Here is a 21,138-nt window from a genome sequence, read left to right as displayed (position 1 = left end):
GCACAATGTCCTGCTGCTCGAGGCAGACCAAGGGGGCTCCACTTTACTCAAGAGCTGCGCAAGGATCGGGATCACGGCAATGGAGATCTGGCTGGCTGCTACATTACGCGTGGTTGCGAGGATGGACAAGACGGCACCTGGTTCCGAAGGGGATGAGATCTGGGAGGGAGGAGGACGGTGGGGGCTGGGGTTTGTCTGTTTAAGATGGTCGCGGGGGAGGAATAGGCTAATGACACCTTGGAGGTAGATAGTTGATGGTCCACCGCGTCAGCCCGAGGTTGTGCTTGGCTGGAAGCTTCAAAAGAGTAAGTGTTCCGCGCGGTTAAGGCGGTCTAAGCCGCCCGCTCCATCGGCCTGGCTGATACAGATCCACGCCAACTCTCTGTTGAGCCTCCTGTCAAGTTTCGGGCCGCTATGTCCGAGTCTTCGCTTGGGCACTTGCGCGTCGATACCTGACCTACCTTGCGCGTTCAGTCCAGGAGCGGCGCAAAAAAAGACGTACAGCACCGGGGATTCGCTGGTCGTCACCGACCCAACTACTAATCCGGCGGTTGGTAGCTTATCTAGGGGAGAGCGGACGGGATCCCGAGTTTTCTACCACCTATGGCCGTACGTGATAGTTGGAACTGCAGATTCAGTAGATATAGAGCAATCGCTTGACAAGCACCTGCCTCTGGCTTGGTCGATCTCCAGGTCGATGTCGCGGGCGAGATGCTCCCGTTGATGGGAGTTGGTGGAGTCGGCGGTGGAACCCCCGGGCAGACCAAAGGCGCCAGGAGCTTACCACAGTAGAGCACAAGCAGGTGATCAGAAAAGGAACAGATGTTGGTTTTCTGGGACTCTGCGTCTTCCCAATCTGCTAGAGTACATACGAGCTGAACGGCCGTACAGCCGAGCGCAGCTCTCGCAAGTGCGGCAGGAAGATTCAACTGCTTGGGGGCGTGTCACCAGACACTCAGCCATCAGCGACCTGTACCTGGTTGGCGGCACTCGCTGGAACCCAGATCTTTTCACGCGGCCAACCAGAGCTTCAGGCTTTCGGGTCCCCGTCGATGACGTCCCGGACTTAGCCCGCTCCCTTCTAAGCGTATCGCCGTGGAAAAGGCCGAGTTGCGTCGATGTGCAGGACGGGCTGCGCCGCGCGCACCTGGTTCTCCATGCCGCAGGAACCCCAGATGGGGGCCAAAAGGCATCTGTCCTGGGAGCGACTGGAAGGGGCACTGACGTTGATCCGTGCTGCAGTTGGTTGGTTCTTTTGGTAAAGCGCACCGATGCAGCGCGTCCTGTAGCTCTCGAGTTCTCGAATTGCCGAAGCACCTAGCAAGCTGGGTCCCCAGTTTCCGGGTTTCCGCCGTTGGATTTTCTCATGGCTCCGCTAAGGTCGTGCGTGTACACTACAGGTAAGGTGCATGACGGAAGTTCCCGCCGTCGTGTTTTTCCACGTTGGACTGGGTCCCTTTCTTCCACAGCCGTGCCACCGGATACCGGAGCAGCGGCCAAGAGAGCTGATCATGAGCTTGTCATCGATGAATGCGGGGGGAACCAAGCAGGTGGGCCGCATAACTTCACGTGCGTTTACTGACGTGAGCCTTGGTGTTGGGTCGAATTCCTCTTCCTTGGTTGGTGGATGAGTAGGACCGAGGAAGTCTAGAAGGGGCAATTTAGGCAAGAGTGCATGGGCTATTTACCCAGCCAACCACAGAACGTTGCTCTCATCAGAAGTATACGCTAGCTCCCGTCTTGGTCGCCTTGATCATCCTTCGTGTGGCTTTTCGGCTAACTACCCCTGTCAGCCGGTCCCCTGCTGGCTCACCTTACCCGTCCTTAGTAAGCCGACTTGACAAGACCTTCAAGAGTTAGTGTACGACGGTTAAACTGCAGACGCGATACAAAGAAAAAGTGCTGCTCCATCAGGAGGACTTGGTACCTAACTGACCGGACGAGCGCGGATTCCATTTCCCTCTCCCTGCCGGCCTGTCTCACAACACTGTCTCTGCCACGCTTCTTCGTTCGTCTTCTCCAGGCCGTGAAAGGAGCAACGGCAAGTTGGCGCACCATTGCCGACCTTCTGCTTCCGCCACTGCCGGGATGATTCATCCCCCTCGAGATGCCGAAGGGTTGTGAATGCGCCGACCGTCTACCCCCCTGGAAGCGGCTCCGCCCCGGACCCCGGCCCCACCCCCGTCTTTTTTCCTCCCCGCAAGTTCCCCGCTCCACCGCGACACCTCGTGTAGTGTACTGTACACTACCAATCCTGCCCCCATGTGTGTGGGTGTGCGGTCTACTGGCAAGCAAGTTCAGAAGTGCCTTGCGTATTGCGTGTAATGTACACTAGTGTACACGCCGCAACCGGACGCGGTACCCTGGTCCCCAACACACGTCTCTCAGTCCCAGTCGTTGATCCGCAGCCGCTGCTCATAAATACCACATGGCCGACCCATGGCAGAACCCGAAGCATCGTGCTGTGCTTCGGTTTGGCTATCCTCCCACCACTTGTGACGCTCCAACCCCTTGTGTCTTCATCCAGTCGAGGAGGGCTGCACCCCAACTCGGCTCTCCCTTCTCGCGTGACAAGTAACAGCCGCAGCCATGGGCTCGTCCAACACCTTCAGGCTTGGCGGCCGCGACTGGCCCAAGGTGACGTGGTGGAAGATGAAGGGGATGCGATTCGTCTACCTCACGCTCTGGGCCGCCATGATCACGTCGGCCACCAACGGCTACGACGGCTCTCTCATGAACGGCCTGGAGGCCATCCCGTCGTGGAACGAGTCCTACAACTTCCCCAGCCCGCCCATCCTCGGCCTGCTCGCCGCCGCCATGTCCATCGGGAGCATGCTCTCCATCCCCGTGGTCCCCTACGTCGCCGACATCCTCGGCCGCCGCTTCGGCATCATCCTCGGTTGCGTCACCATGCTCTTCGGCGTCGCCATGGTGTCCATCGGCTACCGCATTGCCCTCTTCGTCGTCGGCCGCATCATCCTCGGCTTCGGCCTGGGCATTGCCCAAGAATGCTCTCCGCTGCTTGTTTCCGAGCTCGTCCACCCCCAGCACCGTGCCCAGTACTCGACCATCTACAACTCGCTGTGGTACGTCGGTTCGCTGATCGGCGCCGGCGTCTCGTACGGTAAGCTTCCCCGGGCTCATCCCCTGCTGTGTTGTGTTCCGTTGTGCTTGGGTCGTTGATCAGTGGCCTTTTGGTGCTGACCTGAATCCACTCCCACAGGCACTGTCCACATCGAGGGCAGCGACTGGGCCTGGCGGGTCCCTTGTCTGCTGCAGGGCATCCCTTCCGTTTGCCAGCTGATCTTTATCTGGCTGGTCCCCGAGTCCCCTCGCTGGCTCATCTCCAAGGGCAAGCTCGAGAAGGCCAAGAAGATCCTGGCGTACGTCCACGCGCAGGGCGACGAGGACGACGAGCTGGTCAACGTCGAGTTTGAAGAAATCCAGCAGACCATCGCGCTCGAGAAGGAGTACGAGAAGTCGGGCTGGTCCGAGCTGTGGTCCACCCCGGGCAACCGCCACCGGTCCATCATCCTGATCTCCATCGGCTTCTTCTCCCAGTGGTCGTCCAACGGCCTCATCTCGTACTTCCTCCCCAAGGTCTTCGAGCTCATCGGCATCACGAACGGCACGACCCAGCTGCAGATCAACTTCATCCTCCAGGCGGTCAACGTCATCTCCGCCACCGGCATCGCCTTCTTCGTCGACTACTTTGGCCGCCGCCCGCTCTTCCTGACGTCCACCATCGGCATGCTGATCTGCGTCGTGGCCATGACGATCAGCCTGGCCACGTACGGCGAAGACAACCACCCGGCCGGCAACACCTTCCTCGTCTTCATGTTCTTCTTCTACATCATGTACAACATCGGCTTCAGCGGCATGCTGGTCTCGTACTCGTGCGAGATCCTGCCGTACCGCCTGCGCGCCAAGGGCCTCACCCTCATGTTCTTCTGCGTCGACCTCAGCCTGTGGTTCAACCAGTACGTCAACGACATCGCGCTCAACGCCATCAGCTGGAAGTACTACCTAGTGTACTGCGTCTGGGTCGCCTTCGAGGTCTTCGTCGTCTGGAAGTTCTACATCGAGACCAAGGGCACGCCCCTGGAGGAGATTGTGCGCTACTTCGACGGCGACACCGCCATCCTGGGCGGCCAGGCTGCCACCGAGAAGGGCCGTATCCTGGCCGCTCAGGTCGAGGAGGCCGAGTCCAAGACTGTTACGGCCTAAACGGCTCAGGCTCGTGCTTAACTCTGTCGGCCGGTTTTGCGTTGCTGAGGTTTGCTTAGTTTGTCGGTGTCTGTGAGGCCCGCTCTCTAAGCGAGGTAGCGGCCCTTCACGACCAAGCTCGTAATATGATAATACATCAGCATGTTTGGACGGCCCCCTGGCAGGTTTGTGTGAGCCGGTAGGCGAGCCTCCCGTCAGCAGATGATTGTGCAGTTGATTCTCGCCAATCCTCTTGCCCCCTTGTGTAACGAGGGCCTCAAAGAGGGTGTGTACGACGTAGAGTAGGGCCCCAATTACCCAAAGTACCAGTCTCTCCGGTACTCAAGAGACCCAACAGCACTCACCGCCGGCTATTGGTTCTTCCAAATCATCCGCCCCAAACCCAATCGCCACACCCAGCAGGTGCCCCAGTGAGCGTCCGCAGAGCAGAAATTCGCCCCCAAACCGTGCCCTTCCCGTCCAGGTTGCCGATTATCCGCTGACCCGGGTTCACTTCATGAACCCACTTTCCATCCAACCCTCGCGCTAATCAACTACACGGGACCTGCCGCCCTCCCTGTCAGCCGCGCGCCGAAATAGGTCCGTTGCGCCATCCCCTGCCGGGTTTCTTGGCAATCAACACATTTGACTCCGGATCGCAGCTTCAGAAGAAACAGTGCAGGCATTGGACGAGGCGAGGATAGCAGCAAAGGAGGACCAGGATAACAAGTGACTGAGCGAGACATAAACTCTTGCAATTGTTCCGCCTCCTCATGACAGGAGCAATCAGCACTTGACATGTCGGGTTCCTTGTGATGGCTTGAACCTGCGAGGGCCCTGTTCAACGAAGAGAGCCTTCACGGAAACCCAATTCAAAAGACGCTAAGTCAGGGCGGTAATGACACTTCATCTTCAGGTGACCAGCGTCCAGTTGCCCAACCGGCCCCCAACAATGTAACCAGCCGAGTCGAACCCTCTTTCTGCATTCGCAGCAGAGCCTCAGGAGATGACGCAGCACTTGTAGCTGCTCGGGCCGGGGCACTTGTTGCTGTAGCCACGCAAGTCAGCGGAGCACCATCTTGAACAGCCAGCCAGCCAACCCCTGCCTGCCTGGCAGGGGCCGGAACCTAAGACCAGACCGGACCGGACCGGACTGAACTGGGGCCGGACTAGGCGGAGCAGAACGGCAAAAAAAAAAAAAAAAAAAAAAAAAAAAAAAAAAAAAAAAAAAAAAAAAAAAAAAAAAAAAAAAAAAAAAACATCTGACGAAGTGCGCCCCCCGTCCGCAGCGCACGCGCTGTCGGCCGTGTCCCATGCAGTAGCCGTGGTCGTTGTCACACGTCGGATACAGGCAGCACATGACATCGCTGGGGTCGTGCGGGCAGGCGCCGACGACGGGGCGCGAGCCGCCGCGGCTGTCGCACCAGCTTTTCTTCTCGCACGTTCCGGTGAACTGGATTTACGCTCCGCCCCGGACCCGGAGGAGGGGGGGGAGTGGCTAGGTCAGTTATAACTAACTCGGATGTTGAGAGTTTACTTGGACGGCAGGTTGGGTGGAAGGGATGGCATGGGCTCACTCACTCCGTCTGCCTTGCAGAGATCCCCTATCTTGGCGGCTGCGAGGCCGGCTAGGATGGGGAGGGAGAGCGAGGTTGAGCTTCATGGTCGTTTGCCTTGACCTGCAGATAGGACGATGGAGGCGGCTGGCTTCGGAGTCCTGTGGGATCTGGTGTGGAAACGGTCAAGAAAGCGCTGGGGTGCCGACCTGAATCGAGCCGCTTCGTGGGTAGCCTACTTATAGCTGGTTGACCTCTGTTGATACCCCCTCATTAGGCCACACAACCGGAGTAAACCCTAATCTCCGCCCACATCCCTTTCCATATGCCGTGTGTTGGAATCTGGGAGGTCCGCGCCCTGCAGCCCAGGTCACCGGTGTGCGCCGTGTTTGTCAAATGATTAATCAACCAGAGTCTTTTCATATGTTCATAGTCAGCCACCTCCATTAGCGTGTCAGAGTCGGATAGATGCTTGGCCGACCGGCAGAGCCTCATCTGCATTTCATGTTGTCACCGCCCCCCGAGATGTCGTAATAGGCGCCAAAGTGGTTGTTGCCTGGTTGGGACTCGAGGCTATTGCGGTGAGATTTGTTTGTCCTCGTGAGATGCGGGGATCGGCAGGCATTGGCATTCTTGGTCGGACTCACCGAGGATCTTCGGGACCGGGGTAGCGCCATAAGTGACCTGGACTCGGTGTGCCATGTAGGAAAGCACTACGCGGTACAGACGGGCGCACTTGTGGATGGATCGAGCGCTCAGGATGATTTGGACTAAGCAGCAATCAACAAGTTACGAGTCAACTTAGGAGTTCGAGCGAGAGAAGTAGACCGAACCTGCCCTCTGGGACCGAGATGTTGGAACCACGGCGTGGATGCGAGCAATTGAAGCTACCGCGTTCGGCACACTCAGTACACTAGTTAACAAGAAGCCTCTGGAAGAGAGGGCGCCTGCTGGGCTACAGTTGGGCTCCCGTGGATCCAAACTACCTAGTTACAGTGACTTGATCAGCATGGCTAGGCGATGCCGATCCAGTCCTCCGGCTCTGACACGGGGCAAGCGAGGCTGGGGGAGTTGCGGTGGAAAGGTGTGGAAGGGATCACTGCGTGTAATCACCTCACACATGTAAGCCAATTAATATTGAGCTGCAGGTGCTGTGCGACTCCCACGCCGCGAAGACGCATCCAAAGAACTAAGTGATTTAGCCGAAGACTCCTGCTAGACTCCCAAGCCAACGTTAGAGTGCCCTCAGGCCACCCGAGGAACCAGACCCTCGGTTCTTGCTGGTTTGCGTGCCACACAAACCCTTTCTTCCAGACTACATGCCCGGCCTCCCTGGAGTTTCCTACGTCGGCCCTGGAGATCTGGCCACGGGGTTCGGGTTCTGAGTTTTTCCCACTTCATCAGGGGTTCAGCTGGTTAAAGGCACACAGACACATCAAATGTGGCGCTGAAGAATCAAGTATTGAATTTGTGCCTGCTTTGCTTACTGGTGTTGATGCTGCCTGACTGCTGCCGGCACGGGATGTCTGGACCAGCGATGCTCCCCATGTCTAAGCCCTTACGTTCTGGGACAAGAAAGTCCAGAATTGCTTTGAAAGCCAGAGGGTGCGTAAATTCCTATGCCCACGGTTGGCACCTCGACTCACATCACGCTTGACCATCCTTTGATATGATGATAGTCTTGCTTACCGCGGTCAACAAGTGTCCTGCGTTGGGCACGACGAAGCTCTGGAAAGGATTTGCGTTTGGTATCATGCTTTTCGTTATGTCCAGGAGGGACGAGAGGCTGGGATCGCCGGTAATGCTACAGTCGCCGCCGCAGAAGCCCACGTCGCGTTCTGCCGAGGATTCACCCAGTTTCTTTTTTTAGCCCTTCATATCCCAAAGAGACCATGCTCTCGTTGAACTACCGCAGCAGAACTCACGTCCGGTGATGACCAAGACAGGCCCGTCAAACGGGCTGATCACGGCCAAGTCCGGCCCCAACGTCAGCATCTCGCCGACCGCGGCCGCGGACATCGTCTCAAAGATATACCGCAGCATAGCCGTGTCGAAATTCCCGGGCGCGAAGAAGCCCGTCTGCACGCCCGCCTCGCCGCTATTCGCGAAGTAGCCGGCCCGGTAGTCCGCCAACTGGGGCAGCGCATCAGCAGCGCCGAAGTTACCGCCGAGCAGGAAAGGCGCGAAGCCGACGGGGCTGTGGCTGAAGCCGGTGAGGACGAGCGCGTCGGAGGCGGCCGGGCGGCGCACGCCGAGCGTGTACGTCTGGATGGCGCCGTACGAGTGGCCGACGTGCGCCACGCGGGCGAAGCGCGGCACGCCACGGACCGCGCCGGCGCGCAGCTGCGCCGTCAGCTTCGCCAGCGCCGCGCTCTGCAGGTTGTACTGCAGCTCGTCGACCGGGTCGCCCCGCTGCGAGCCGCCCGCGCCCAGCAGGTCCCAGGCGAAGGTCGAGTAGCCGTACTGGTCGACGGCCGCGGCGACGTAGCTGTAGTTGGGGCTGTGGAAGGGGATGTCCCAGTAGCTCTTGTCCAGCGTGAGGCCGTGCGTGAGCAGCTGGAGCGTCTTTCCGGGGCCTTGGCCGGGTGTGCAGAAGGTGGCGGCGATCTGGGACGTGCCCGAGATGGTGGCGTACTTGAGACATGCCGAGGTTCGTCAGGGCTGCCGGTTGTTCTGGGGTTTCGAACTGGTGCGTGATGACGAACTTACGCCCGTCAGAACCTCGCTTGAATAGTTGTGGCCCTGTCTGGCTAAGTTGAGGAAGAAATTGGTCATTTCGACCGTCGAGGCGGGCGGGTCAAGGTCGAACACAGCATTGCGGAAACTGAGGTCAAGAGAAACGGAGACATTCTGGCATCGCCGTGCGGCGACACCGCTGATGCCGAGATCCAGAAGATGACGGTGCCACTTCATGCTGCCTCAAGATAGGGGAATCCTTGAAATCGCAGGACTCAGCCGTCTTGCTTCGATGGACACTTGCAGCGAGAAGACCTGAGGCTCTGTGTCCCGCTCATGGCTGGTGGTTTATAGACGCCGTCGACTTTGTCCGCTCGTTCAGCTCTGGGACTCAGTCTGACACTCAGTCTGACACTCAGTCTGACACAACTTGTGAGCGTTGGTGCGTTGGTGCGAGCATGTCTGCAGAGAAGTCCCAACAGCCACACCAAGAGAGGATGACGCCGTATGATTTACTCTTGTCCGCGCCACTGTCACGATATTGCCTCGACTGCATATTGCAGCTCCAGGACACCTCCGGTGCCCATTCACAGCAAGCCTTACCGCGGAAAGATATGGGAATGTCAGCATCCATGATGAAATGCAGCCAAGCCAGGCCGGGCCGAGTAGGATGGCTCTGCTCTCATTGGACATGCCTATCATATCAGCATTCGTCATCCGCATCCAACGACGGCTTATGCACGATGCCGCTGCCCCTACACCTGACCATCTCGCAGAGGTTTATTGCAGATTCCCATGCTCCGCTCGGACTCTATGAGATTACGATTCGAGCCATAGGCGATGTGTGACCTTGGTGAAGTCTAAGTGGCTCTTTGCTGCGCATTAGCGGGCCGTCGGTGCTGTCCTTCAACTCAGGACAGAGAGGCCAAACTCAATATCTGTGTTTCTAGCCAAGAAAGGCTCCGAGCGGGTGAAGAGGAGGTTTTTCTGTTACTTCAATGGAATTTGTTGGAAAGTGAGCAAGGCAGCATGACTTACATGCGTTGTGTATTCGCTCAACTTCCACTACTGACCCTTGTGAACATCGTTCCACCAAGCAACACCTAATGGCCGACCTGGCTCTTTCAGGCGACTGCCTGCCAAATCTCAATACTATCTCTGAGCATGACAAGTCTGCCCAGCAGTCCACGGACTTGAAGCTAACCTTCTCCACACGCTCACTTGGCGAGCCTCGGCACTCTCTTCTTGGCAGCCTGCGATGTTGGTGTGCTTATTCACAGGATGGGAGAAGCAAAGGAACAATGAAACGCCACCAGATGCAACCCTGCCGCGCACCACGAGCCCGCGCCCCCAACCCCCTGTCGACGCACGCCATCGTGGGGCGGCCGAGAGCCATTCAGCCAAACTCTGCTAAACGTGGCTTGCCTTGCCGAGCCTTGTTGTAGTCTAGATATCATTGGGCCGGTTCCAAAGGCACGCCGAGCTCGCGGCAATCAACGGCGCCACCCGCATCCTGAACGCTGACTAGCGCGCAAACAACCAAGTGCCCATCGTCGGCCGTCGTGGCGGGGCCGGGTATGTATGTATGTATGTACAGGACAGCCAGGGCAACGGCAGTCATCGCGGGCGCGCTTGAGCGCTTGAGCGCGCTGTCGAGCCCGGGTGCGGGTGCGCAGCAGAATCCGGCGGTGGTTGCCGACCAGGCCAGGGGCGCGGTGCTGTTCAGGTACACCAGGGAGAACCTGCAGACGGCAGCGTGATTCGCATCGCCGGGTTCGACCCGGCGGGCATCCAAGCTGTTGCGACCCGGCCGATGCGGTATGCGGGGGCACGCGGTTCATCCTGCCGGCGCATGTTCTCTATGCGCTGGAGGCGACCGGGCCGGCGGCGGCGTTTTTGGAGAGGGAGGATGGATTTTGAGGGACGGGGTAGAGCCCAAAGGGTAAGGGATTTGGGAGAAGAGAAGTTGGGGAGGATGGTAGTGATGATGGGACCTCGGCGGCCACGGCGACGGCAGGAACAGAGCGCGGAGCAGAAAGGCGGTGTCTACTGCGGAGGAAGGCCTGGCAGATGATGATGATCACAAGTTTCAACACCCCACTGAGCTCAGTTCACTCATGGTCCATGATTCATGTCAATAGATAGTCTTTTTTTAGTCTTGTTCCAGTTGAACACACTTCCCATCGGACGAAGCAACCCCAATTCTTCCCCCATCCTTCCAGCGGGTGGGTGCACGTCGCCGCGCGCAGATATGCAGCGACGAGAACAACCTCTTCGCGCGTTCAGATCCCCCACAGAGCAAGCCAAGGCACGACCGAACGAACGAGAGTGCATCACACTGGCGCGCGAGGGCCGATCGCCCTCCCCAAACCACAAATGCTTTACTCCTCCAAAGGTTCGTACGGCGCGAAGTAGCCGAATCCAAGCTGACCCATCGCCTCGAACACGATCTCGATGTCCCGGTCAAAGGTCCAGTGGGTCCCGCCGACGTCCCCGAGGTACGCGCAGAACACGATGGGGAGATGTTCCGGCACCTAAGGGTGGATTTGCCACTCCACGAACCGGGACACCAGGCCCTGCTGATCCGACTCCGGCGGCGGTTTAACCGCCGCAGCGCCCAGTCGATCCACAAGCATCGCGGCGATGTCCGCCTGGACGCGCGCCACCTCGACGGCCATGTCCCGCAGCGGGGTCGCCCGGTCGGTGTCTCCGGGTTGGCAGCGAGGACGGCGAAGGCGAGCGGCGTCCACCCGCGGTGGGTGCGCGCATGCACGTCGGCGCCGTGGTCCAAGAGCAGCCGCGCGGCCGCGCACTGGCGGGCGCGGTCGCGCCAGAAGCCGAACAGGCACGCGTGATGGAGCGGGGTCCAATCGTGGCCGTCACGGGCGTCGACGGTGAGCCCGGAGGAAGTGGGTCCGCCGAGGAAGCCGAGGAGGCTGTGCGCCGCGGCGCCGCAGCCGAACATGACGGCGAGGTGGAGGGCGGTGCGGCGCCCGGCGTCGTCGCTGTTGATGTCGGCGAGGCCGTGGTCTGTGGGGGGCCCGGCGTCGGCGCCGTTGATGTCGGCTCCGTAGCGGAGCAGCAAGGGGACGAGTTCCGTAAGATCCACGCTCCGGAGCGGGCTGCACAGGTAGCGGAGGGGCGTCTGGCCCGTCCTCCACAGATTCGTTTCCGGTCTGTCCAGGCGCGCCACCGCGTCGATGATGCTTGAGTTTCGGAGCGACCGGCCTGCAGCAGAAGGCTCGACCAGCGTAGCCTCGGCCAAAAGCGTGATCATCTCGACAGCTCTGCTCATGATACTATGCCTTTGTTCGAGTGCGCCGTCGCGTCTCGGCAGCCTGATCTCGTCCTCAGCCCACCAGATGACGGACAGGATCGGGGAGTGAGCCTTCTCGGCCCAATCAGCGATGTTAACTCCGGCCGCGATGAACAGGTTAAGGATATCGGCAGCTTGGCGATGATCCCAATGGTTGTAAAGCACCGGTACCCGGTCGTCTAGCTCGTCCGGAAGCCAGGCGCTGAGCCTGGGTTGGACATAGCACAGCTCGTTCACGTCCCCGTAGGCAAGCAAGATCCGTATTTTGTCCAAGTCAAGCGGGAAGACGAGGTGGCCACGAAAGCGATCCGGCGGCAACATGAAGTCAAGCGGGGCACGTGCCCGAAACTCAGAGGGGAGCTGCTCAATGCCAGTGAAGGAACTCGATGTTCGATAGACGCCGGGCAATGTCGGGTGAGCACCGCGCTCTAGGAGCAAACGGACCGTCTCGACCGGGACCTGGGGCTGCATGGCCAGTATGAGTGGCGTGACGTGTCGCACCATCTCGGCGGGGTCGGCTGGGTAATGGCACACTGACTCCTGGTTCGGGTCGGCCCCGGCGTCGAGAAGCTGGCGGACGATTGTAGGATTCCCAGGCTGGAATCTGCCAGAGGGAGGACCGTCGGGAGTGCCCATGGCAAGGTGTATGGGGAACAAGACTTCGTGAACGCCCCCGCAGCCGACATGTGACGTCCGAGGATCTGGCGTGTTGACATTGGCGCCGCGAGCGACGAGCAAGCGGATAGTTTCGGAGCCGTTGGCGCCGATGGCGGTGGTGAGCGGAGTGCTGCACGTCGCGCCGACGGCGGTCATGTCTATGACCCAGCGGCATCCCAGGTGGGAACGCTCACGGAAGGCATGGTCGACGGGGGCTCCGTAGCTGAGAGTGCGTTCCAGCGTCGGGGCGATGTCGAAGGTGCAAGCCCACCGAAGCGCGAGGCAGTCGAAGTCAGATATGTCGCGGCTGTATAGCAGATCCAGCGCCAGAGCTGCCAGGTAGCGGCAGGTCACGGCCAGGTGGTAGAGGTCGGCCTGGTACAGACAGTCGAACACGAGGAACAGCAGCTCTCGAGGCAGCCGAGTCAGCAGGCATCGGTCAGCCGGCCAGTTCGCGGGCGGGTAGTCGTAGCTGTTCCGTCCCGTGGACCTGGCTGCGGATAGATCCCGGTACTCCTGGGTCCGCTGTTCCAGGTACTTGCTGAGCGATGGCGTGAGGCCAGGTGTGATCGGCTTGACTGGCATGGTGCTCGCTGGATTTGGCTTGTGCGTGGGAGACAGGAGCGCGGAAAGGGGGCGGGGAGGATGGAGTCTAATATCAAGAGAAGGATCTTGAGTTGGTTGTGTAGCCCCAGGGTCCACCTACATGTTTGTATAGGTCATGTAAGTTTGTGTAGGTTATGTAACCTTTAAGCACAAAGAAGGGGGACGCCGTTTGATGGGAAGAGAGTAATGCGTTGTTTGTGTAGCCCTGGGGCCCATCCACACGCGTCCGGAGGCCACGTAACCTTCACGGGCAAAGAAGTGAGTATCTAAACTGCTTTCATGGTGAGTACTGGCCGGATCCTTACGTGCCGGTTGTGGAACCATGGCATTATTTTTGCCGTATGTTTTTGGCTTTCCGCTTCTTGAACATCACTGCTGGGGCCTCGCTGGGAGGCCCGGGTACCGGTTCCGAGCTGGGTTCGTCGCCGGAGCCGATCCCCCCGTCCTCTGGCTCCTTCTTGACCGGAGGAGACGCATCTGGCTTCACGGACTCGGCAACTTCTCCCTGGTCGGCCTCTGTCTTAGTCGGCGGCGTCTCGCTCTCCTCCTTCTTGATCTTGGCCAGCGGTTCGCTTAACAAAGCGTCCAGCTCGGCGTCCTCCTCGGCCGGCATGGCCTTGGAGTCGACGCCCCATCTGCGGGGTTTCTTGAAGAGGCCCTTGATAGCCTCCTCCTGCTCCTTCTCTTCCTCGGTCCGATCTCGCTCTCGCTTAACGCCAGTGGCACGGCTGTCCGGGGTGGATGACCCTTTGTTCTCGGCGTCTCCGTTGGTCTGTTGTTCGATGACCCTCGTTGAGGTGACGGTCCACTCCCCCGCCATCGCCAGGCCGCCTCTCAGCTCAGTCGGGATGTTGACGCCCAGCTCAGCAAGCTGCTCCAGCTGTTTCTGACGCTCTGCGGGCGACACCTGCTGCAGCGGCGCACCGTAAGCCCCGCCGCTCGGTCTCGCCCCCGGTCCCGACCTTGACGCGCCGCCGGTTGCGCTACTGCTCGGGCCGGACACGACGCCATTCAGACGCTCGACTTCTCGCTTCGCCCGTTCCTTCTCGCGCTCCTTCAGCTCGGCATCGCGGTGCAGTTCTCGCAGCGAGCGCTTGACGGCGCTCTGGTGCTTCGCCGTCGCCTCGTGGTTGGTGCGCTCGAGCTGGGTGTCGCGCACGTATACCTTGCAGTGCTTGCACCAGTAATTTGGAGTCGACTTCCAATAATCCGCCATCTTCTGGGTGCAGCCCAACGAGCGGCGAACGGATTCTCGAAATCAGGGGATGGGAGGTGTCGCATGCGACTTGGATGTTTGGTGCAGTTTCGGCACGCCATCAGCGGGCTTATCAAATTCACAGGAAGCTCCCAGCTACCTTGCAAGTGCTCCGGAGCACGAACCAGCTGCTGCCGGTTCCCGGTTCCTGGACCTGCCGGACAAACCCCGGAGAAACCGCCTACCCCCACCCGTCAACGCCCCGTCCTGCTCCACACACTCTGGCTGGGTCCAGTCCAGTGGGGGGCCAAACCTTCTCAACTCTCAACAACTTAACGGGCTCTCATTGACCTGCATCTCTGGGCAGTATCAGCACAGCGGCGAAATGGCAGTATATGTAATCCATTTAATTCCACGTCCTCCAAACGGCTTGTGTGCTGCGACACTGGAAGTATCGTGTATTGCCGGATAGGCCGTACCTTTGAGAGACTGTAGCGTGTCAATGCCCCCCCCCCCCCTCGCCCTCCCCCCCCGAGCTCGACAACTACCCGACGCAGTCGTCCATCGTGATCATTCTCTGGTCGTCACCCGCCCATTGGAGGCCCAAGGCCTATTACAAATTACCTGAGGCAACCTCTCGCACATCACACACGGTCACGTCACGTCAATCAGGCCCGATTCTGGGCCGGGTTGTATGAACGAATTTATTCACCCAGCCGGGTAGCCTCTGGGGCAGGGGTAGTCAAGCATGAGCTAGCTACTTCATCCCAGTGTGCCGAAAAAAATCATCAAACCCCAACGCCGTCCGTCCATCCATCCATCCACCAAATGCAGATCCGACCCAGGTAATTCATGGTCTGCCTGCGCTCACCAGAACCAGACGATTCCACCGAGACCCAGCGCAGCCACTAAGGCGACGACGCCGGGAGGGGCACGGACTCCGCCCGCGCCGTTGGTGCCCGGCGCGCTAGTGGGCACCGAGACGTCGCCCGAAGGCACAGAAGGGGTGGCCGCCTGGGCGACCGTGGTCTTGGCAGCCGGCTCGCTCGCAGACGACACCGGCGTGACCTGGACCTGGCCGTCGGAGTACTGCGACGCAGGCGGGCCGTTGATGGACGTCACCGGGGTGACCTGGACCTGGCCGTCGGAGTACTCCGACGCAGGCGGGCCGTTGACAGACGACACCGGCGTGACCTGGACCTGGCCGTCGGAGTATTGCGACGCAGGCGGGCCGTTGACGGACGTCACCGGAGTGACCTGGACCTGGCCGTCGGAGTACTGCGAGACAGGCGGGCCGCTGGCGGTCGCCGCAGCGCTGCAAGGGGTTGTGTGGGCTTGGATTTGGCCTGCGTTCCATTAGGTTCTGTATCGCTGGGATGGGAGGGGGGTCACAGAGCTTGAAAGAAAGGAAAAGAAGACTCACCGTCGCCAATTTGGCAGATAGGCACAGGGATCGTGGTGACAATCACCTGCGGCTGACCGTCGCTCAGCGGGGAAACGATCGTGGTGGTGATCACCTGCGTTCCAACGACCGTCTGGCTCGGGTTGTTGCCGCCAGTCTGGCCGGCTTCGCCGCCACACGGCATCACGATGATCTCGACGGGATCGCACTGGGCGGCCCACCAGCGGTCATAGAGGTTGTAGAAGTTGCCCGAGAGGCAACGGTAGAAGACGGTGGTGCTGCCGAGGGCGAGCGAACCGTTGGTGCAGTACGAGAAGCCGGCCGTGTACAGGGCACCGGCCTGGGGAGGGTTGTCAAACTGGAACTCTGTTCAACAATGTGAGTTACTTCTCTCCTGATTGGGATATCGGGAGCAATCCAGGAGCAGCTCAGCGCTACCCGAAGCCGTAACAGGCAAACCAGAGCTCGGATTGAACTTACGGAAGTTGGAAGCAATGTAACCAGTGCGGTTATGGTTGTCGGTCAGGACAGTGTCGGCGAGCTGAAGAACAAGAGTACCGTCGCCGCCGCAATTGCCACGGGTCTGTGAGTATGCTGGTCAGCATCGCCGGGACCGAGCTCCGGATGTGAGATGAGGCAAGCCCGCCCGACTTGACCCTCCCAACCGGCGTCGCCAAGAGCCGAGCCGAGCATCGGCGATCAAGGTTGAAGGTCCGGAAAGTCGGTCAGCCAGCTGCTGAGGCAACACGTACCTGGATAGCATGGTCCTTCTTGACCTTGTTGTTCAACTTGTTCAACTCGACGACGGTGATCTCGAATTTTCCGTCCAGGCTGGCCTTGCAGCCGTCGGGGGCGGCTCCCTTGGGAGGAATCTTGTCCGTAACGCCCTGAGCGATGGCGGCCGCAGCTGCCGCAAGGAGGGCAAAGACCTGGATCCTCATCTTGAATCGGCTCTGGGGACTATTGTCAGTGGGAGTCGGCGGGGGAAAAACGCGTCAGGTCGGCTGAGCGGAAACGATCGGTATTTCAGCAGCGAGGAATCGCGGTTTGCCCTCCGATCGAGGAAGGCGCAAGCGACCTACGCAGCAATTAAAGGTTCCTTACCTTGATTGTATCTCAGGCAACGTTGTCTTCAGGCGGTTGTCGTCTTCAAGTCGCGGAAGCTGACGGAAAGCTGGTGTGACGGAGTCCTGATCTGCGTTTCCTGGGAGCCAGGTTGAGGATGCGGGAGGAAGAGAGCAGAGGATGGAAAGGAACCAGTGGCAGGGAAAGAAAAACAGGTCTGCATGCGGGTCCAGTGCGTACTTGTTAGTCGCATCATGTTTAGTCGCATCAGGGCTTGTTATTGCTGTAGTTCATGAGGCCTTGCTGTCGCCGAGCCGATGACAAGGTGAGAGACCGGGAAGCGGGTCTGTCGCCGCGAGCGCCTGCCCGGGTTGACCTGCAGTGACAGCATGCTGCTGCACGCAGTCTTCCGATCTTCCACCATTCCGGCCCCTCTGACTTACTGCGGTAGCTGTAGATGGCACCAGCTTCTTGACTTCCCCTGTCCCACGCAGGACCACGTGTGGGCTCCCGGTCGTCGACGTGGAGGTTGATACAGAGCCCCTGAGGTAAGTTCAGGACCTGGATCGACAAGTGCTTGGCGAGGTGACTGGGCTTTGCCCAATGAACCGAGACATCTGACGGCTTATCACCTCCCATGGCTTTGGGACTCTCGGACCGGAAACAGGAATCACGTTGGGTGGCTTTGATCAAGCATCATCTGTGATACCCATCTGCCCCAGGATCCAAGACGCTGACGTATGTATGCACACTGACGCTGACAGAAGTTTGCCTCCATAGCGGACATCATGCCCAACATTGGGCAAGAGCTGGGTCAAAGCAAGTTTGGCTAATGCAAGGACAAGGGACGGAGGAGAGACGTTCAATTGCCTTTGCTGTCGGGCTTCGCATGCGACTCCGCTGGACAAGCCCCATTGGTGCTGCGTCACACGGCCCAGCTGCGGGCTGACGATCCGTGGATGTGCATTTGCTGTCCAGGACCGGGAATCCTTGATGTTGGAAGTCTCTCCTGCATCAGACGAGGTGCGGATACCTCCGTGCCTTTGCATACTGTGAGTGCATGTTAGCTTGAGGACACGACGTGTAGAGACAAAGATTAACCTTCATCAGGGGGACCAGGCAACAGGTGGTTCAACTCTATTCCAGGGCCGAGCTTCAATCGGCCGAGACATCGGAGAAACAGGTCATGGGGGCCAGCCCGGCCTCATACACGTAGATATTGTGAGCTGAGCAAGGAGTACATTTAGAACCGTCCACGCCCTCCAACAAGGAGACCTGATAACGGAATTGGCGCACCAAATCCTGATGTGCCTCCGAGACGAGGGTTGATCCGAGACGGGTCCAAGGAAAGCTGAGGGTTGGTGCTGCTGGGCAATGACGCATGACAACTATTTTGCCCATAAACCTGGTGCAGATTCCACCTAAGCTTCAACTGTTGCTTTGACCCTGTTGCTTCTGCTGTATTGTTGACGTCGACGATGGATAATGCGGGGCAAAGGAAACCTGGAAGGGCTTGGAAACCTGTGGGGCCCTGATTGCCGCCGCGCCAAGAAGTGTTAATGACAAGGTCCCCAGCTGCTTGCACCTTCTTGTCCTGGCCGAATGCCCAGGATCGCCTCAGCGGGAATGTTGACTCCTGTGTAACAGCAGCTCAGCTGCTGGTAGGTGGAGAGGCAAGTTGTTGTCGAAAAAGCCCGATTTCCCAACGCAACGGCCGCCTCCCAAAGCCCCAACTCGAGATCTCGTAGCTTCGACCCCGCGGCCACGGCCCAAGCTTGCGGCGACGGCTCGCAATGGAAGCACGAACCCTGCGGAAACACGCCAGCCGCGCGGGAAAGCTGGGATTCCAAGTAGACAGGACAGGCTCAGCTACAGAGGCAGTGTTGTTGGGCAACAACTTCAGCAACGGCGGCGCTTTCCTGCCAAGAATGTTTAGGCAGCGGCGGTTGGAGGACGGGCGAGGCTCTGGTTCCACTCGGAGCTGCGCAATTAAGCCGCGAGCTTCTCCCAACTCCGAGTCAGGGGTTGCGTCGCAGGGCGAGACCGTCCGGAAGGTATCACAGGAACGCGGCGGGCCGGCTCACCTCATCCACTCATCCAGGATCATCATGTCTCCGTCTCTGTTTGCCTTGCTGCTAGTCAACGCCGCTCCCAACAATAACCAAGACGGACACGCGGGGTATGTATCGGGGTATGTATGAGTAACGACACAGCCAAACAGCAGAACAACCAGCAAGCTGCTCACCAAACCGCTCCCCAGAACGCATGATTAGATGTCCGTTACCCAGATCTTCCTGATGCCGCCCGACCACCCCAGACTAAATGCACCACGAACGCGAAACCTTGCCGTGGCAGAAGAGAAACCGCCGCCACCTCAAGCCGCACCACCAAGCGCGACCTGCTCACACACCGCACTCGCCGCACCCGTTTACTGCTGCGGAGGGTAATACGGCTGCCCCGGCGCGGGGGTCCCAAGCGGGCTGGGGACCACCGGCTGCTGCGGCGGGTACTGTGCCTGGTTCGGGTCGGCATACGGCGCATACGGCTGCTGCTGGGGGTATGCCGCAGGGGCCTCAGGGTAGCCCGCGGGCGGCGGCTGCTGCTGGTAGACCGCGGCGGCCTGCTGGGGCAGCTGTTGGGGCGGATACACCTGCGACTGGTACGGCTGCATGTCGGCGTACTGCGGGTGGACGACGGCCTGGTCGGGGGCCTGCGGGGCCAGCATGGGCGTACCCTGCGCCTTCATCTCGGCGGTGGCGTTGTCGGCCGAGGGCTTCTTGTGTTCCTGGTGCCAGAGGCGGAAGGTGTGTCCGTGGAACACGAGCGTGGCGATGAAGAGGAGCCTGGACGCGGGAAGGAAGGAAGGGGTTAGTGTATCAAGAATCCCCCTGCGTCTGCTTCTCCGTTTCCCCCTTTCGCTGTCGTCCGAACAACCGTGCAACTTACCACGGCAGAGCGCTCAAGCCAGCAATGGCGCTGATCATGGCCAGACCGCCGGCGTTCGCGACAGCGGCGCGCTTAACGGCGGCGCGCTTGGAGACGACGCAGTGGTTGCTGCTGACGACGCTGCCGTCATCGTAGCAGCCGTCGATGGTCACCGAGTACTTGAAGGTTGCGCGGAGCGCGGCGTTGGCGCCCAGCGACGCCAGCCAGAAGATGGCCATGAGGAGGTCGAGCGCGAGGACTGCCCAGATGTTGTATGCCACGCGGGCCGACGGCACTTTCTCGGTTATGAGGTCGTACCCGACGACGATGGCAGTGAACAGGCCCTGCGCTCCGCGTCAGTCTCGAGCTCAGCGCGCGAAAAGCACGCCACGGCGTCGGATCATAGTCATGGCACGTCACGTTGCTCGCGACGCAGCGGCTGACCACGGCACACTCAGGCTAGCTTGACGGCGTCTAGGGGGTGACTCACGCAAACGAGCGCGAAGGCATTCTCGCCCGTGGCGTACAGATGGATGAGGTAGCCAGCCATGACGAGGATTATGAACCCCAGCAAGACCTGGAAGCCACGAACCACCACCACCCAAACAGGTGTGTGCTGGATGTATGGCTCCTGCTCGGTGTGTGCTACTGCTGTCGGCGCAGCATATTGCTGAGGAGGGACGGTGGCCATCGTAACGAAGCGCGATCGGACGGCCGAGAGGGGTGGAGGGAGTTGTGATAGTGACCAAGTGCGACGAGCCTGGAAGCGGGGAGTCCAGGGGTTTTACTCTTTTACGCGCCGACTTGTCTGGCTTGCGCCGGCCGACGAGCGGACTTTCGGCGCAAGCACTGGCTCCCTCCGTCGCAGAGCCGCATCGTTCATGCGCTCAGTTCGGACCCTGCAGGACCAACACTGCCCAGGCGGGAACGCGACGGACAAGGCAGACTTCATCCAGAAGAGGATAGCATTGCGCTAGCTGGGTGGCGCCTCAGCCGCAGTCTCAATGTGCCGCCCCACATGGGGGAAGACAAATGCTGGAGGTTATAGAGGTCCCGCCAAGACTAATTTCGGCCAATTGTCGGCAATGTTTTTACAGCGTCAGTACCCCGCCAAGACCGCCAAGGGGTTTGCACTATCGCCAAGGGTTAGTTCGCCGGGGGTGCGGGGGGCGGCGCCAGCCCCCCGCTGGTTAGGGTTCGGGTTTAATGGTTAGGATTCGGGTTAAGGTTAGGGTGCGGGTTAACCTTGTTTTTTTGAGGTTTCGCGAAGTTGTTGCGACGAGTCTTTGCAATTCTTCGTTGTTGATGTTGCTCTAAGTCGTCGCGGCCCGCTTACCCCGTGGCGATTGTAAATACTTGTAAGCGGCAGTCTCCGAAATTAGTCTTGGCGGGACCTCTTTAACGACGACCCAATATCGACATCCGCTAGTTCCTAACTAGCGTACTGTACAGCGCGCCAACGTTATCCACTCCCGGTGCGACACTGGAAGTCTGGACCTGCAAGACTCTTGTTGCCATTAAGGGCAAAGATTAC

The 21,138-nt window shown here is 59.6% G+C and overlaps 9 protein-coding genes across 9 annotated transcripts; 4 read left to right on the top strand and 5 right to left on the bottom strand.

Annotated features, from left to right (window-relative positions):
* Positions 1–490: 490 nt before the first annotated feature.
* On the top strand, positions 491–724 carry THITE_2041237 (uncharacterized protein; the record flags this gene model as incomplete). The annotated part of the gene is made up of 1 exon (XM_003650190.1): positions 491–724. A coding segment is annotated over one exon (234 nt), but the record flags the coding sequence as incomplete, so codon positions are not given.
* A 1,682-nt stretch (positions 725–2,406) lies between these two features.
* On the top strand, positions 2,407–4,498 carry THITE_2109522 (uncharacterized protein). The gene is made up of 2 exons (XM_003650189.1): positions 2,407–3,124; positions 3,224–4,498. Exons 1-2 carry the CDS (start codon positions 2,590–2,592, stop codon positions 4,225–4,227), a joined length of 1,539 nt encoding a protein of 512 aa, XP_003650237.1. The 5' UTR covers positions 2,407–2,589; the 3' UTR covers positions 4,228–4,498.
* A 1,281-nt stretch (positions 4,499–5,779) lies between these two features.
* THITE_2141895 (uncharacterized protein) lies at positions 5,780–8,675 on the bottom strand (the record flags this gene model as incomplete). The annotated part of the gene is made up of 5 exons (XM_003650188.1): positions 5,780–5,796; positions 7,325–7,379; positions 7,452–7,600; positions 7,688–8,396; positions 8,472–8,675. The coding sequence occupies 5 exons, from the start codon at positions 8,673–8,675 to the stop codon at positions 5,780–5,782; spliced, it is 1,134 nt and encodes a 377-aa protein (XP_003650236.1).
* Positions 8,676–10,027: 1,352 nt separating this feature from the next.
* Positions 10,028–10,358, top strand: THITE_157813 (uncharacterized protein; the record flags this gene model as incomplete). Its single annotated transcript, XM_003650187.1, has 2 exons — positions 10,028–10,164; positions 10,235–10,358. The coding sequence occupies 2 exons, from the start codon at positions 10,028–10,030 to the stop codon at positions 10,356–10,358; spliced, it is 261 nt and encodes an 86-aa protein (XP_003650235.1).
* A 226-nt stretch (positions 10,359–10,584) lies between these two features.
* On the bottom strand, positions 10,585–13,158 carry THITE_2109521 (uncharacterized protein). Its single transcript, XM_003650186.1, has one exon. It carries the CDS (start codon positions 12,994–12,996, stop codon positions 10,591–10,593), a length of 2,406 nt encoding a protein of 801 aa, XP_003650234.1. The 5' UTR covers positions 12,997–13,158; the 3' UTR covers positions 10,585–10,590.
* A 1-nt stretch (position 13,159) lies between these two features.
* On the bottom strand, positions 13,160–14,403 carry THITE_2109519 (uncharacterized protein). Its single transcript, XM_003650185.1, has one exon. It carries the CDS (start codon positions 14,231–14,233, stop codon positions 13,346–13,348), a length of 888 nt encoding a protein of 295 aa, XP_003650233.1. The 5' UTR covers positions 14,234–14,403; the 3' UTR covers positions 13,160–13,345.
* Positions 14,404–14,816: 413 nt separating this feature from the next.
* THITE_2109517 (uncharacterized protein) lies at positions 14,817–15,576 on the top strand. The gene is made up of 2 exons (XM_003650184.1): positions 14,817–15,015; positions 15,093–15,576. The coding sequence occupies exon 2, from the start codon at positions 15,324–15,326 to the stop codon at positions 15,570–15,572; it is 249 nt and encodes an 82-aa protein (XP_003650232.1). The 5' UTR covers positions 14,817–15,015; positions 15,093–15,323; the 3' UTR covers positions 15,573–15,576.
* Position 15,577: 1 nt separating this feature from the next.
* On the bottom strand, positions 15,578–16,821 carry THITE_2109515 (uncharacterized protein). Its single transcript, XM_003650183.1, has 3 exons — positions 16,367–16,821; positions 16,095–16,197; positions 15,578–15,980 (listed from the first exon to the last, which is right to left on the bottom strand). Exons 1-3 carry the CDS (start codon positions 16,553–16,555, stop codon positions 15,601–15,603), a joined length of 672 nt encoding a protein of 223 aa, XP_003650231.1. The 5' UTR covers positions 16,556–16,821; the 3' UTR covers positions 15,578–15,600.
* Positions 16,822–19,113: 2,292 nt separating this feature from the next.
* THITE_25438 (uncharacterized protein) lies at positions 19,114–20,292 on the bottom strand (the record flags this gene model as incomplete). Its single annotated transcript, XM_003650182.1, has 3 exons — positions 19,114–19,522; positions 19,626–19,948; positions 20,095–20,292. Coding segments are annotated over 3 exons (930 nt in total), but the record flags the coding sequence as incomplete, so codon positions are not given.
* Positions 20,293–21,138: the final 846 nt, after the last annotated feature.

This window comes from Thermothielavioides terrestris, chromosome 1 (assembly GCF_000226115.1).
Source record: "Thermothielavioides terrestris NRRL 8126 chromosome 1, complete sequence".
NCBI classification, from domain to species: Eukaryota; Fungi; Ascomycota; class Sordariomycetes; order Sordariales; family Chaetomiaceae; genus Thermothielavioides; species Thermothielavioides terrestris.
Note: the sequence above shows the minus strand (reverse complement) of the source record. Positions and strands in the feature narration are given on the sequence as shown.

Coding starts and splice junctions, on each gene's coding strand:
- THITE_2109521 (XM_003650186.1), bottom strand. CDS start 12,996: ATGCCAGTCAAGCCGATCACACCTGGCCTCACGCCATCGCTCAGCAAG.
- THITE_2109517 (XM_003650184.1), top strand. CDS start 15,324: ATGGACGTCACCGGGGTGACCTGGACCTGGCCGTCGGAGTACTCCGAC.
- THITE_2109515 (XM_003650183.1), bottom strand. CDS start 16,555: ATGAGGATCCAGGTCTTTGCCCTCCTTGCGGCAGCTGCGGCCGCCATC. Junction 16,198..16,366: donor AGAAGGACCATGCTATCCAG/GTACGTGTTGCC, acceptor GCATACTCACAG/ACCCGTGGCAATTGCGGCGG. Junction 15,981..16,094: donor TTACATTGCTTCCAACTTCC/GTAAGTTCAATC, acceptor ATTGTTGAACAG/AGTTCCAGTTTGACAACCCT.
- THITE_2109519 (XM_003650185.1), bottom strand. CDS start 14,233: ATGGCGGATTATTGGAAGTCGACTCCAAATTACTGGTGCAAGCACTGC.
- THITE_2109522 (XM_003650189.1), top strand. CDS start 2,590: ATGGGCTCGTCCAACACCTTCAGGCTTGGCGGCCGCGACTGGCCCAAG. Junction 3,125..3,223: donor CGGCGCCGGCGTCTCGTACG/GTAAGCTTCCCC, acceptor CCACTCCCACAG/GCACTGTCCACATCGAGGGC.